Genomic DNA, 17,225 nt, shown 5'->3' with positions numbered 1-17,225 from the left:
CTTTATTATTTCAAAACCACCTTTTATTTTTACCACTTCAGCAGTTTCATAGAACCTTTGTGATACATTAAATATGAGAAAAAGGGGCTTTATTGTAAAAAATACATATGTTTATTTTTACAAAATAGGCAGCTTTCAAGAAAATTTTACTAAATGCATTCTGGATGCTAATGGACACCTACTAAAAGAAGTGATTCTAAAATATTTTATTCTGCGTGTCCAATAGCAATTCAGTATTTTATTCAAGAGAGTAAAATTAGAATGGAACAGCAAAATATAAGCATGATAAAAGTATGCTCTTCTGTGGCCTTTTCTCTGGAGGCATGTAGAAACATGGGCAAAGCCTCAGAACTAGAGACTCTTGGTGGTAATGACTGAGGATTGAGGGGTATGGAAATCTCACAAGGATGTCAGCAGTTTTTGCTATAATTCAGAGTACTCTTGCCTGGAAAATCCCATGGATGGAGGAGCCCGGTAGGCTGCAGTCCATGAGGTCGCTAAGAGTTGGACACGACTGAGCGACTTTACTTACACTTTTCACTTTCATGCATTGGAGAAGGAAATGGCAACTCACTCCAGTGTTCTCGCCTGGAGAATCCCAGGGACTGGGGAGCCTGGTAGGAGGCCGTCTGTGAGGCCGCACAGAGTCGGACACGACTGAAGCGACTTAGCAGCAGCAGCAGCAGAGAAGCCGAAAGACTAACACATACAATTCAAAGCATTTAAAAACAGGCCTTTCCCCCTCTTTCTTTCTTTTGTCACAGGATTACAGAGTGAATATTTTTCTTCGTCAGAAATGGAATGACCCGCGTCTTGCATACAGTGAATACCCTGATGACTCCTTAGACCTAGACCCTTCCATGTTGGATTCCATTTGGAAACCTGATTTGTTCTTTGCCAATGAAAAGGGAGCCAACTTTCATGAAGTGACTACAGACAACAAATTGTTACGAATTTTCAAGAATGGGAATGTTCTTTATTCAATAAGGTGAGCATTTCAGTGAAACAGAGTAGTGGTTTGTTTGTTTTTTAGCTTTTAGTGAGTGTTTTGAAATGTTTGAGTAAGTGCTTTCATTGTTCCACTTAAGTTCCTATGATATACCATTTCCCAAATATATTTAATCAACATTAAGACACCAAGTTCCAGATCCAGGAACTGTATGAGTGATTCTTGGAAATCCACTTTTTAAAATAAATGGCCCAGGTTCTTACATCAGCCAAACTGGTGGGTGGTTTAAAGGTAAATTCAATGTAGTTTGAATCATATGTTGTGATTATATTTTTATGTATGCATACTTCCTTTAAATACTTATACATGAGGTAATATTTAGGTTTGCTTCTCTGGGATCCATTTCACATAAATTATTTATCAGGTGTATGTATTTTTTAAAGATGTCCTTGAACTTCTGTGGTCAATCTTTAGAAAAAGATCTAATTTACATTTTAGTTATTTACTATACATTTCTCAGAAGACCATGTAGCCTTTCAAAGCTAATACCAAAACATAGCAATAATATCAAAATACAAACATTAGTAGTAACATTTCTTGACAGTTGAACTTTGAAACTCATTCAAATTCAGCTTTGCTATTTATACCTAATATCAAATAGGTATAAATTCAGTAAATAGGTACTTACACTAATCTACTTGAAGAATTGTGCTCCATCTGAAAAAATTCTAAAATAAAATGACTGTCTTATTTATTTTAATTTTATCTTGATTTATCTCAATTTTCTTAAATTAATTTATCTTAATTTTCTCTTAATTTATCTTGAGGGAGGGTATGAGGAGGGAGGAGGGAGGAGGGTTCAGGATGGGGAGCACGGGTATACCTGTGGCGGATTCATTTCGATGTTTGGCAAAACTAATACAATATTGTAAAGTTTAAAAATAAAATAAAATTAAAAAAATTTATCTTGATTTTCCATAATTAGTTTTAGTGACTTAGTTAATTTTTTTTGAAAAGAACAGAAGGTTAGGATCAGAATTCATATCATATTTCTCAGAAGACACAATATACTCTATTTATAGCAATAGTCAATTGCTTCAAAAATACGTGTATCACCAGTAACATATTTTAAAAGTATCAAGGTAAACTAGGCATTGGATCTATAGCCTGAAAGTTAATTCCTTAGATTTTTACCTCTCTATTTTCTATTTTTTAACTTTTCTTCTCACCAGGAATGGGTATATTTGATTTTGAGTTCATCTGCCCAATATCAGGGATAGTTGTTATTTTTGCCATGAAATAATATATAATAGAAATAGCAGGAATGAAAATTTAATCTTAGTACCTTAGTGATTTTGAAAACATTTTTATACAAAGCTGTTTTGTAAATCATGCTAATTCTTTATCTCAATATATATGATTTTCATATTTTTTTATTCCATGTGAAAAGAGGAAAGAACCAGTGAACTCTAAGAATAATAAAATTACACATTCTAAACAACAGAAACGATAGACTGGGGGCCAGTGGAGGACAGAGCCTCAGGGACCTGTGGCAGTATAACAAATGATCTAACATTCATGTCATTAGAGTCTCAGATGGAGACAGAGAATAAGGTATAGAGCTGCAAAAAATATTAAAGGAATTAATGGCTAAAATGTATATATTTTGCAAAAGGCATAGATCTACAAATTTAAGATACTGCCTAAATCCCAAAGATATTAATACCAAATCACATCACATGCAAATTTCTGAAAACTAAATAAAAATACAGATAATATTGAGAGCAACAAAACCTTACCTGTAGGGGAAAAACAATTGAAATGATGGCTAATTTCTGATCAGAAATCATAGAAACCAAAAAAAAGGCATGCATTTTTAAAGTGCGGAAAGAAAGGAACTGGTATCCCTGGAATCTTGTTTAGTCACTCACTTGTGTCTGACTCTTGACAACTCTCTGGACTGCAGCACACTAGGCTTCCTTTTCTCCTGGAGCGTGCTCAAACTCCTATCCATTGAGTTGATGATGCCATCCAACCATCTCATCCTCTGCCACCCTCTTCTCCTGCCTTCAGTCTTTCCTTTCATCGGGGTCTTTTCCAGTGAGTCAGCTCCTCGCATCAGGTGGTCAAAGTACTGGAACTTCAGCTTCACTATCGGTTCTTCCAATGAATATTCAGGGTTGATTTTCTTTAGGATTAACTAGTTTGATCTCCTTGCTATCCAAGGGACTCTCAAGAGTCTTTTTCAGCACCACAATTCAAAAGCATGAATTTTTCAGTGCTCAGTCTTCGCTATGCCCCAACTCTCACATCCATAGATAACTACTGGAAAATTCATAAGTTTGACTATACTGACCTTTGTACCTGGTGAAGGGCTTCCCTGGCGACTCAGTTGGTAAAGAGTCTGCCTGCAATGTGGGAGAGCTGGGTTCCATCCTGGGGTCGGGAAGATCCCCTAGAGAAGGAAATGGCAGCCCATTCCAGTATTCTTGCCTGGAGAATTCCATGGATAGAGGAGCCTGGTGTCAAAAAGAGTTGGACACGACTGAGTAACTAACACTTTCACTTTCACCTGGTGAAAATATCTTTTAGGAATGGAGGGGAAATGAGACATTCTTGGATAAAGGAAAATTAAGAGAATTTGTCACAAATAGACCTCATGGCACTGCTGCTGCTAAGTCATGTTAGTCATGTCCGACTCTGTGCGACCCCATAGACCGCAGCCCACCAGGCTCCTCTGTCCCTGGGTTTCTCCAGGCAAGAATACTGGACTGGGTTGCCATTTTCTTCTCCACTGCATAAAATTGAAAAGTGAAAGTGAAATCGCTTAGTCGTGTCTGACTCTTCGCGACCCCGTGGACTGTAGCCTACCAGGCTCCTCCGTCCATGGGATTTTCCAGGCAAGAGTACTGGAGTGGGGTGCCATTGCCTTCTCCCCCTCATGGCACTAGTGGTAAAGAATCCGCCTGCCAATGCTGGAGATGTAAGAGAGGAGAGTTTGATCTCTGAGTTAGGAAGATCCCTTGGAGGAAGGCACTTCAACCCACTCCAGAATTCTGGCCTGGAGAATCCCATGGACAGAGGAGCCTGATGTTGCAAAGAGAGTGGGACACGACATGCCTGAAGTGACTTAGCAGGCAGGTAGGTGGGCAGACCTCCCCTGAAAGTACAGCTAAAGGAAGTTTTCGAAACAGAAAGGAACCAATAAGAGAAGAAACATTGAAGCATCAAGAAAGAAGAAAGGAAACTGTCATCAGAAATATGAGCAAATATAATAGACTTTTCTTCTCCTCTTGAATTTTCTAAATTATGCTTGACAGTTGAAGCAGGAATTATAACATTGGTATAAGGGAAAATGCCAAATAAGAAATAAGAGAACTGTTTATAATTACATTGGCAGAAATTAATGAGATGTAATATTTAGTGCTGTCTAATACCCTTTTGTAGGCAGATGACTTTGTAAAATGATTTGTTGGGTTATAGAAAAATATAAAATACATTTATCCTTCAACCCAACAATGCTGCTTCTAGGAATTTATGTTATTTATGTGTTCATGTGTACAACAAGACACATTTACAAAGATACACACTGCACCACTGAAACAGCAACAAAAGACCCTGTATATTCGCTAATGAGAACAAGGCAGAACAAAATGATAGCCCCAAATCATGAAATACTCTGCAGGATCTAGAGCTAAATGTATTCATAAGAAAATGCCTTCAAAATATCCTTAGGGTTAGAAATGTTTCATGCTTATTTTTGTTTAAAACATTCTCTATATGTAAGCATAACAGTGTATGTAAAAACACACATATATCTGGGGGGAGTTGGACAAACTAAGAGAGCAGTATTGACATATATACACTTACCATATACATGGATAAAGTAAGTAGCTAGTGGGAAGCTGCTGTATAGCACAGGGAGCTCAGCTCCATGCACTGTGATGACCTAGAGGGCTGGGGTGGGGGAATTGGGAGGAGGCTCCAGAGGGAAGGGATACATGTATACATATGGCTGACTCACGTTGTTGCACAGCAGAAACCAACACAACACTGTAAAGCAATTATCCTCCAGTTACAAAAAACAAATTAACATTGTTCTCTTCACTGAAAAAAAGTAAATAAAATATAAAAAAATACACTATATCTAATTCCATACAAGAAGTTTAGAAGGATATCCACAATTTGTTAAAAATAACCAATTATGGAAAAGAACCTTAGAATTGAGGTAGAAATAAAGGTGAGCTATAAATTTCCCCATATGTAAGTTTATAGTATTTGAATTTTTCAGTAAGAGTTATATTTTACTTATGAATTAAATACATATATTTTAAGTGACAGAGGCTTTTAACCTGAAGTCATGATCCTTGGCTCCTCTGTGATGCGGCTTTGTGATGGTTATCAGGGGATCCATAACAGGTATAAACAAATTTCCTTCTTTTCCTGTTAACTTGAAAATAAACTTTGTGGAAGATATAATTTGAGTTGCAAGAATATATCACCAAGTAGCTTGGAAAATCATTTTGCAAAATTATAATATCTAGATTTGTTGAAATAACAATGTGTGTGTTTTATTGTATCCTGTACGATTATGCCTATTTACTTGTTTATATCAAGTCTTAATGGACTTGGAAAATGGTGCCATCCATTATAAATTGCCCACATTTCTTCTAGTATTTTGAGAAAAGTTATAGAATAATTCAGAATTGCATCTTTCTTCTTTCAGTATGAGTTCAGATGAAACAGATGATGTCTCTTGGCATCTAGTTTTTGTTTGTTCTATCCTGGCTCACATGATCAAAGACTAAATTCATGTTTTTTTCAGTTGTTTTTGGAAATTTCACAGGACTTTGAAATTTCAAATGGCAAGCAGTTTCTTTGTTAACAAAAGTTGTGCTTGGGAAAAAAAATCTTGTTTGATTTACAAATGGAGCACCTGTGATGTTTCATGAGCGATCTGCTTTCTTGCTTGTTCGAAGAAAGAAGAATGTCCTGGCAAACTCGACCTGTTGAACTTAAAATTTCTCTGTACTTCCTCCTTAAAGCCACTAAAACAAAGAAATAAACTGAATAAGGAATGAAATGACATTAACACACAGGAAGATGAAAGGAATGGGAAATAAGAGTGACAGATGAGTGATGACGAGATATTTTAGGAAGCTTGAAAATGAATGCACTTGTGAAAACTGACTTCACAGAGATAGCTAAAACCTAAGACAAAATGGGGGAACCTAAAAGGAAGAAAATAATATCCTCAAATTTTTAGAAATTTGAGGTAGCTAGGATATCAGAAAGAGGGGGCTAGAAAGGAGATTAAAAAACAAAGATTTGAGGGACTTCCCTGGCAGTCTAGTGGTTAAAAATTCACCTTCTGGTGCAGGGAGTGTGAGTCCAATCTCTGGTTGGGGAGCTAAGATCCCACATGCCTCTCAGCCAAAAAACCAGAGCATAAATGACAGAAGAAGTATTGTAACAAATTCAATAAAAGACTTTAAAATTAAAAAAAAAATCTGATGTAAACTTTACAGGAACAACAGTGAGCCCTTTATCTTCACTTTCATGCCCAATGTTTCTCAGACTAGGATCTACTTTTATGCCTTCTGATCTGTGCAGAAAGCAGGAGGACAAAACTCCAACAAGGTTGTTCCAAGAGCTTCTGGAGTAGGGGCTACAGGCACAGCTGAGTCTGTCAGAAACATCACATCAAGAAAATGAGGGTACAGTGAGGTCTGCACACTGAGTGCTGATAGTCTGTTCTCTGTAGAATGTCTAAGAGGCAAGGTCTACAGACAACTGGGAAACCACCAGTGAAAAATCTGAGCAGCCATCCTATGATGAATGAATCATGCCATAACTCAATGAATCATCTTCTGCTCATTGAATTCCAACTAGTTTTTATTACCTCATTCTTAAATATAAACAGACATTGGAGGACATCCTTTAATAATAACAGTAATTTAAAAAAGAAGCAGAGGTCAGAATAAACATGCAGAGGAAATAAAGAGCAAAAAGAAGAAAATTAAAGAAACAAAAAGAGAAAAAAATTACTCAAGAGAAAATGCCAGAAGCAGAAGAGACCATGTAAAGAAATCTCTGGACAGAAATGAAATAGGAGACTTTCAGGAAAGGAGAAATGAAGTCATTCAGAGCATATGAAAGTACAGATAGTAAACTGAAGTGGAAAAAACATTAGTGGAATATTTGAAAGATGAAATGGAGAAATCTGCCAAGAAGCAGAATCAAGATACTGAGAAATAGGAAATAGGAAAGAAAGGATATGAAAAGCAGAGTATCAATACAGAGGTTCAATATCTGACTTGAAAAGAAATAGAGACTTCCATGAAAAATAAGAAAGAGATCCACTGTCTGGTCTGTTTAATCATTGAGAAGGACTTGGTTCTGATAAGGAGTTTGTTGAGTTTGAAGTAATAGCAAGGAATAGAAACTGAAGTGATCATTAAAGTAAGACAGTTATTAACACTAGGGTAAACAAACACTATCCAAGAGCTGTAATTATGGCAAACAACTAAACTTAACTAAGGACACTAATTGCATATTCACAATGCGTAAACACTGAATATTAATTTCACTGTTAATCTGTACATAACTAAATTTTGAATTCTGCTGGAATGTTAAGTGTACAGAGAGTGTGGTATAAGGGAAGTAAATTCTTATTTTCCTTTGTAGCAAATTAATAGGAAACTTCACATATTTTAAAAATCCAGCATAACGTGATAGCAATTTAGATACAGAATATAAGTCCCAAACAGATTTCCAAAGAAGGCTGTCTCTGAGGAGCTAGAACTGAACTGCGGGTAAGGATGGGTGGGGCAAAGCTCTTTTCCATATGTTTTATGTAATTGTCAAGCTTCTAAATGACATCCATGAATTACATTGATAAATTTTAAGTAAACTATATTCATAACTTCTATTATAATTTTTAATTATGTTGATAATTTTTCTTTTCTTTTTTAACATGATTTTTACTCATTTACTTGCAAGAGAAGAATTCTGCATTTATGTCAAAATTTTTAAAAAAATTGGAGTATAATTGCTTTACGACTGTGTTACTTTCTGCTGTACAACAAAGTGAATCAGCTGTATGTAAACATATATTCCCTCCCTCTTGAAGTGAAATGCTTTTCAAATGAAGGTGTTGGGAGAAGACACATGATTTTGGATTGTCAAGTTTGGGATTTGACTTTATTCTACTTATATAGTTAGCTTATTATGTACTTCATGGGTGCTGACTGCCGACGCAGGTCTCTGGGATCAGAGACAGAGGAAGGAATTACTCACTGCAGCCAAGCAGCAGGCGCCTCAGCACGTTTGCCCAACTTCTGCACGGTCCTCAGGTCTCGTGGGAACAATAGAGCGGACACAGATGGACACAACACATCCAGGGATCTGCCACACAATCGTGGAACACTGAGATTGGGGAATCCACTGCTTTCATAGCAAGCAGCAAGCAAGCCTTTTCTTTGTCCACGGGAATGTGCTCTCATCTCTCAGAATTAGCAGCTACACAAACAACCCTGAGAAATAAATGGTTCAGGAGAAAGTATTGTCAAGGCCTTCCATTCTCAATAGACCCAACAGGAGGTAAATTTACTTACTGGCTATGGTTTGGGACAGGTCTCTTTACCTGTGAAAGGCTCATTTTTCTTACATGCGTGATGGTGAAAATATTTGCAATCATCTATGCAAATCACCTGGATAGTGCCAGGCATACAATTAGCACTAAAGCTTTAATTTTTATCTTTCTGAAGAGAAAACAAAACCCCCAAAAGTTTAAATTCTGGTCTTTTCCAGAATCCATAAATGAGCAAATTTGTGAACTTTTGCAAATTGTCAGTCTAAGCATTGGTTTTATCACTTGTGAAATGAGAATGGTAAATCCTCATCACAAGATAATGAAAGCACATTATTGGCAGTTCAGTACTATCTACTGCTTCCTTTACTAATACTGCAAATGCACACTAAGACATCCAACTGTACTGTTTATACTGCAGAAACATAATTGTATTAACCATCAAATACCAGGAAGAAACTTTACCTCAAAAATACCACGCACAGCAACTTGTCAAAGATAGTAACATAATTTCAACTTTTACTTAAGCTAACTGTGATCACAGTTCCATATAATCAAAGCTATGGTTTTTCTGGGAGTCATGTATGGGCGTGAGAGTCGAGGGCCAATGAAGGCTGAGGGCTGAAGAATTGATACTTTCAAATTGTGATGCTGGAGAAGACTCTTGAGAGTCCCTTGGACAGCAAAGAGATCAAACCAGTCCATCCTAAAGGAAATCAACCCTGAATATTCATTGGAAGGATTGATGCTGAAGCTGAAGCTCCAATACTTTGACCACCTGATGTGAAGAACCGACTCACTGGAAAAGACCCTGATGCTGGGAAAGATTGAGCGCAAGAGGAGAAGGGTGTGACAGAAGATGAAATAGTTAGATGGCATCAGTAACTCAATGGACATGAGTTTGAGCAAACTCCGGGAGACAGTGAAGTAAAGGGAAGCCGGTGTGCTGCAGTCCATAACAGGAGTTAGTGACTGAGCAACAAGACTTATTATTATCACTCTTTCTTTGAAATTTGGTGGTGAAAAGAATTAAAGATTACTTATACAATATGTACTTATTTTTTGAAATTAGTCATTAATTTTTAAATAAAAAAGCAAACATTTCAATTGATGCTTTTAAAATTTTTCTAAAAATTTATTTTTAATTGAAAGATAATTACTTTACAGAATTTTGTTGTTTTCTGTCAAACATCAACACGAATCAGCCATAGATATACATATGTCCCCTCCCTCTTGAACCTCCCTCCCATCTCCCTCCCCATCCCATCCCTCTAGGTTGATACAGAGCCCCTGTTTGAGTTTCCTGAGCCATACAGCAAATTCTCATTGGCTATCTATTTCACATATGGTAATATAAGTTTCCATGTTACTCTTTCCATACATCTCACGCTCTCCTCCCCTTTCCCTGTGTCTGTAAGTCTGTCCTCTGTGTCTGTTTCTCCATTGCTGCCTTGCAAATAAATTCATCGGTACCACCTTTCTAGATTCCATATACATGCATTAATATGTGATATTTCTCTTTCTCTTTCTGACTTACTTCACTTTGTATAATAGGCTCTAGGTTTATCTACTCCATTAGAACTGATTCAAATGCATTCCTTTTTATGGCTGAGTAATATTCCATTGTGTATATGTACCACAACTTCTTTATTCATTCATCTCTCAATGGACATTTAGGTTGTTTCCATGTCCTAGCTGTTGTAAATAGTGCTGGGATGAACATTGGGGTACATGTGTCTTTTTCAATTTTGGTTTCCTCAGGGTATATATCTAGGAGTGGGATTGCTGGGTCATATTGTGGTTTTATTCCTAGATTTTTAGGGAATCTCCATGCCATCTTCTATAGTGGTTGTATCAGTTTACATTCCCACCAACAGTGCAAGAGGGTTCCCTTTTGTCCACACCCTCTCCAGGATTTATTGTTTGTAGACTTTTTGATTATGGCCATTCTGACTGGTGTGATGTGATGCATACCTCATTGTAGTTTTGATCTGCATTTCTCTAACAGTGAGCAATGTTGAGCATCTTTTCATGTGTTCGTTAGCCATCTGTGTGTCTTCTTTGGAGAAATGTCCATGTAGGTCTTTTCCCCACTTTTTACTGGGTTGTTTGTTTTTCTGATATTGAGTTGTATGAGCTGCTTGTATATTTTGGAAATGAATCCTTTGTCAGTTGTTCCATTTGCTATTATTTTCTCCCATTTTGAGGGTTGTCTTTTCACCTTGTTTATAGTTTTCTTTGCTGTGCAAAAGTTTTTAAGTTTAATTAGGTCCCACTTGTTTACTTTTGTTTTTATTTCCTTTACACTAGAAGGTGGGTCATAGAAGATCTTGCTTTGATTTATGCCATCGAGTGTTCTGCCCATGTTTTCCTCTAAGAGTTTTATAGTTTCTGGTCTTACATTTAAGTCTGTAATCCCTTTTGAATTTATCTTTGTGTATGGTGTTAGGAAGTGTTCTAATTTCATTCTTTGTTGATGCTATTTAAGATGCTGTTTATTCAAGGGAAATTGATTTACAATGCCATAAAATATATGTTGTAAGGATGTTTTGGTGTGTTTGATTATGTACAGTCTTTTGAAGAGGCCCATAGCTTATATCAGCTTCTTAAAGTGACCATTAACAAGATTGAGATTGCACAGGTGATGGGGTAATAAGCTTTATGATCATCTCTAGAATCAGAGGACAACAAAACTCCAATTAGAACACTAGTTCCAATCTTCCATCTAGTGTTCTAACAATCTGAAAACCTGAGAGTTATTTACTTATTTACTGTTTATAGAATTTTTCTTGATGAAATGTCAAATCACCCAAGTAAATATGTAAAATCCACAGGCAGCTTTCTTCTATTTTCTAAAGTTTAATGACTAAGTTTCTTTTTGAACAAACCACATATGTCTTTTACTTTAATAACTCATAGTGTATGAAAATCATCATTTTTATGTTACATAAATGCACATTTTCAAAGTCATATTAATTAGAGAACTCATTTTCATGAAAAGCATTCTAATGCCCTTGAAAGGCAGTAGACTTAAAGGTTAAGGGCACAGAATCTACAGCCAGACTCTCAGGTCTATTGATTCAGCTCTATCAATTTCTGCTGTACATATCAGGAGAGTTAAGTCTTAATCTCCTCATCTCTAAGTAAAGGTAACATCACTTACCTGTAAATTCATACTAAGAAATAAATGAATTAAGGCATATATGAAGTATTTAAAATAGTGCCTACCACACAGTAAGCAAAAAGCATTACCTAGTATGATATTACAGATAATATTTCAATGCTTATAGTTGAGGCAATTGTCCTTATAACAGTACATTTAGAAATATTAAAAACTAATAAAATGCTTATTGTTTGCAAATAAAGCCTAAAGTGGCGTCAAAAAGCCTTTTTACAAAATACTTCAGTTAATGGTTGGGACCACATACTCTGGGCAAACAAGCAATGCTTGTTTGAAAATTGGTAATACCTTGATTTTAATGAGGTGAATTGTTTAAAATAGATTACAGTCATCGTCTTATTTTTTTGACATTGCTGCTTAACTAAGCCAAGATGTTTTAAGGGAAAATGAAAGAAACACACATCCTGTTTGCGTGTCTTGTTTCAGAAAAGAGAACTCCATGTCCTCTCTTACACAGTATTTCCTAAACAGTAGAATGTGATTAATTACATCTTGATTTAGTTTTCTTTTGATGTGGTCAGGACAAATCTTTAATTTATATGTTTTAATAAAGAAATGCAGGATCACACTCACCAAGGTGACACATTTTTTCATCCCTGTGCTGTTAAAGAAGCTATTGTATTATACCTTAAACAAAAAGAAAGTCAACAAATGGATTTTTATTCAGGATATGATTTATGACAGAAATCCTACAAACAGTGTTTTTCATTGCCAAATAATTCCTTCCAAGTATCTTTTTTTTTTTTAAAAAAGAATTATGCAATGTCTATTTTTTTTACACCAGAAAAATAGCAAAGATATGAATTTGACATCACATGCATGGTGAGAGCCTGGAAAAGATTCTAAGAATGCTATTTACTTCCATGCAAAAGGTCACAGAATTAATTCTCTAAGCCAATATTTGAAACTGGCTGGCTAGAGAGTCTTGGATGTTTGGGAAATTAATGAGTGTACGTTCAAACTGTACTTGTGCATATACTTCTAATAAACCTTTTCACAAGACAGAGAACATTGTGTCCAGCAGATTTTACAATTGCCTTTTGAAGAAAGAATTTTGCAGATGGACAATATCACACTTGCAGGATCACTTAACCTAGCAGAGTTAGGAGAAAACTTGCTTTTGAAGAATCAATTCTGTGGATTCTTTTAGTGTGCTATGGACTCTAACTTGAGAGAATTGTCAGATGATCCCCTGGGACTCTTAAAAAGTCAGCAGCTTCACCCTCTGTCAGCTTATGCCTCTCAAACGATGTCACTGGGACCCTACCAGGAGTATTCATTGTCAGATGTACATCATTATAGCTTTATGTCTATGGCCTACATAAAAATGCTACTTCAGAGACTGTGGTTGCATTTAGTAGAGCTGATGGCTATTTTTTGCCAAAACTTAATTTTTTTAATAAGTGATTTAATTCTGTCATCTTTGTGTGCATACTGTATAATTTGGGGGAGGAGGAAATGGGGAGGCCTGGGGTAGTGAGAATGTGCTGCTGCTGCTGCTACTACTAAGTCACTTCAGTCGTGTCCGACTCTGTGCGACCCCATAGACGGCAGCCCACCAGGCTCCCCCGTCCCTGGGATTCTCCAGGCAAGAACACTGGAGTGGGTTGCCATTTCCTTCTCCAATGGATGAAAGCGAAAAGTGAAAGTGAAGTTGCTCAGTCGTGTCCGACCCTCAGCGACCCCATGGACTGCAGCCTTCCAGGCTCCTCCGTCCATGGGATTTTCCAGGCCAGAGGACTGGAGTGGGGTGCCATTGCTAGTAATCCTTAATAACTAACGTTGGTTGTTTACTAGATGTCAAGCACTTGATTGAGCATTTCACAGATTAACTAATATATTGCTCACAACCTGTCTCCAGAATAGGTATTATTATTATTATTACCTTCCTTTTGGAGACGTGAAAACTGAAATAGAGTGAAATGACATAATTGGAGACCATAAATTCTTTGGTCACAGAGTTTAGATGAATGACTCAGCCTAGGATATCCACTAATACACTGCATTTCAGTGGGAAAGCTTTCAATAAAAGGGGCTGGCTAGAGAGTTCTTAGAAAAGAACTTCATTTGAATAAATTTGGATTTATTTGGATATGGGCTTCTTTTTCTCATATCCAGAAACTACAAATTCTTGGTAATTCATGAAGATAGGTAATCCCTGATGTCATGTACTCTTTAAAGGAAAAAAAATATTTGAGTAGTAAATTACCTGGAAAGTCAACATTACAATACATTCGGAAATGAGGAAAAGTAGGGTTCACCATCATGTCATCTCACTTTGTGTGACGTCACATCAAAAGTTTGTTTGCTGAACACAGAATATGTCACACATGTTTGAGAGGGCTATTTTGTGGACCTAATACAATGTGGTGAAATGGTCTAATTCCACAACAGGGAAGCCCTAATAATGAGAATTTTGGAATCCTCTAGACCAGAGTTTTTTTTCACTGGATGTTCACTGAGAAGATCTTCAGTGTAGTTAAAAAGACAGTAAAAGATGTCACATGAAATTACTTTCTGGCACTCAGCCTTTTCACATCCAGATTCCAAACCTTGGATCTATTGGGTTGGCCAAAAAGTTTGTTTGGGTTTTTCTGTAACATCTTCTGGAAAAACCCAAATGAACTTTTTGGTCATCAGTACTTGCCTCAATGATGTTGTCTCTATGATTTGGGGGAATTTTGTCTTTTGGTCTTTGGTATTAATTTTATAAAGCTTACTCTCAAATATCTTTTTTAAAAGGGTCTTTTCTGGAAATAGAGACCACTCTTAGATATCTCCAGTACTATCTAAAGGAAAGCATAAATATACAAATAAATAACTGTGATTAGATGTTTATATTTACAGCTTTTCTTCCCTCCAAAACCAGATTTATTTAAAGGATACAGTTATTTCACACTATATATACAAGCTGGAGCAAATTTTCTTGAGTAGATGTTAGCCACAACCAAAACAGCATTGTTTTCCATTGTATCCTGAACAATAGAATATTAATATGATATTATGCTGTTGCTGCTGCTAAGTCGCTTCAGTCGTGTCCGACTCTGTGCAACCCCATAGACGGCAGCCCACCAGGCTCCCCCGTCCCTGAAATTCTCCAGGCAAGTACACTGGAGTGGGTTGCCATTTCCTTCTCCAATGCATGAAAGTGAAAAGTGAAAGTGAAGTTGCTCAGTCGTGTCTGATGATATTATAAATTTCTTTATAAAATGATTACTTTGAATTCTTTCAGGTTGACATTAACACTCTCCTGTCCAATGGATCTCAAGAATTTTCCGATGGATGTACAAACATGTATAATGCAACTGGAAAGCTGTAAGTAAGAATAACACAAGTTTTCCTGAATATTTAAAAAAAATAGTAGATACAGATTTCTCTCGGAATACTCACTGAATATCATTCTCAGAATACCATCTCACCCTCCTTCTCTTAGAATTCCCTTATACTCTTTCTCATGGATAATGAAATCAAACCCTCCCTCACTCAGATATCCTTTCACCAAACTTCTCAAAGTAATTCCTGTTATCATTCTTCTAAAAATTACCTCTGACTCTTTCAGAATTGTGCAGACCCTCTTCTTTCTCTCAGAATTCCCTCAGACTCTACTTACTCTCAGAATTCTCTTGGAATCTCCTTCTATCTCTCAGATTTCCCTTACTCTCAATCTTTCTCGCAGAATTACATGGAATCTCATTCTTCACAATAATATCTCAAATCTCATTTTCTCAAAATTCAATTTCAATTTCAAGGTGTAAAAAGTCCCTCATACTCATCTATAAGCAGGATTCCTTTCACCAAAGGAAACCTGACAGACTGAAATAAATATAAAATTCCTTCACTCAGAATTCCCTCCTACAAACTTCACTCAGAATTTACTAAGAAAAGTCCTACTTTCTCTCAGAAATCTTTCATTCTGTCAGATTTCCCTCGATGAAAAGTCTTTCTTTCTGTCAGAAATCTCCTGTCTCTCAGGTTCCCCTAGAAGAGACCTTCTGTCTGTCTAAAGACAGAAAGAAAGACAGAAAAACAGAAAGAAATCTCCATCTTTCTGCCAGGTTTCTATAAAATAACTTTTATAGATATCTTCTTTCTATCAGGTTTATATAACAAAGAAATCCTTCTTTCTGTCAGAAATCTCCTTTTTTTCCTATCATGTTTCCATCAAAGAAAAGTCCTTCTTCTGGCATATCTCTTCTTTCTATCAGGTTTCAATCAGAAAGGGTTACCCTGATATTCAGTTGGTAAAGAACCCTCCTGCAATGCAGAAGACCCCGGATTGATTCCTGGGTCAGGAAGATCCGCCAGAGAAGGGATAGGCTACCCACTCCAGTATTCTTAGGCTTCCCTTGTGGCTCAGCTGGTAAAGAATCTGCCTGTAATGTGGGAGACCTGGGTTTGATCCCTGGGTTAGGAAGATCCCCTGGAGAAGGGAAAGGCTACCCACTCTAGTATTCTTGCCTGGAGAATTCCATGGACTATATAGTCCATGGGGTTGCAAAAAGTTGGACACGACTGAGCAACTTTTACTTCAATCAGAAAAGTCCCTCCTTTTGTCAGAAATTGCCTTCTTTCTGTCAGGTTTCACTCACAAAGAAAACCTTATTTCTGTCAGAAATCTTTCAGTCAGCTTTCCTCAGAAAAGTCTCTTTCTCAGTCAGAAATCAGCTTTCTGTCAGGTTTCTCTCATAGGAAAAATCTTCTTTCTGGAAGAAAACTTCTTTCTTTCAGTATCCCTCAGAAATATTCTTTCTGTCAGTATTCCCTCCTAGAAAAGACCTTTCTGTCAGAAAACTTCTTTTCATCAGGTTTCCCTCAGAAATATTCTTATTTCTGTCAGGTTTCTCCCCACTAAAAAAAACACATTCTTTCTGTCAGAAGTCTCCTTATTTCTGTCAGGTTTTCCTCAGAAATGTCCTTCTTTCTGTCAATAAAGACCTTCTTCCTGTCTGATATCTCCTTTCTGGCAGTTTTCCCTCAGAAACATCCTTCTTTCTGTCAGAAATTCTTTCTGTCAGGTTTCTCTCCCAGAAAAGACCATCTTTCTATCAGAAATCCCCTTCTTTGTGTGAGGTTTCCCTCAGAATAATTCTTTTTATTCTGTCAGAAATTGCCTTCTTTCTGTCACATTTCTCTCCCAGGATAGACCTGCTTTCTGTCCAATATCTCCTTCTTTCTGTTAGGTTTCCCTCAGAACACCCTTCTTTCTTGTCAGAAATCTCCATCTTTCCATTAGGTTTCCCTCAGAAACATCTTTCTTTCTGTCAGAAATTGCCTTCTTTCTGTCAGGTTTTGCTCCCAGGAAAGACCTTTCTGTCAGAAAACTTCTTCTTTCCATCAGGTTTCCCTGAGAAACATCCTTCTTTCTTTCAGGTTTCTCTCCCTCAAAACATATTCGGTCAGAAATCTTTGTGATAAGTTTCGCTCAAAAATGTTTTTCTTCCTGTCAGATGCCTTATTTTTGTCAGGATTCTCTCCCAGAAAAGACCTTTCTGTCAGAAAACTCC

General features: G+C 36.7%; 1 protein-coding gene across 5 annotated transcripts in view; it reads left to right on the top strand.

The window, feature by feature from the left end:
- The window catches only part of GLRA3 (glycine receptor alpha 3), a 152,646-nt gene that overhangs the window by 54,908 nt on the left and 80,513 nt on the right, over nucleotides 1-17,225 (top strand). For all 5 annotated transcript variants that reach the window (XM_055577690.1, XM_055577689.1, XM_055577686.1 and 2 more), the window contains 2 exons: nucleotides 765-988; nucleotides 14,954-15,036. In XM_055577690.1, coding sequence (XP_055433665.1) covers nucleotides 765-988; nucleotides 14,954-15,036 — 307 coding nt within the window. The remainder of the gene's footprint in view (nucleotides 1-764; nucleotides 989-14,953; nucleotides 15,037-17,225) is intronic.

Source organism: Bubalus kerabau, chromosome 4 (genome assembly GCF_029407905.1).
Source record: "Bubalus kerabau isolate K-KA32 ecotype Philippines breed swamp buffalo chromosome 4, PCC_UOA_SB_1v2, whole genome shotgun sequence".
NCBI lineage: Eukaryota > Metazoa > Chordata > Mammalia > Artiodactyla > Bovidae > Bubalus > Bubalus kerabau.
This window is presented reverse-complemented; position numbering and strand designations above follow the sequence as displayed.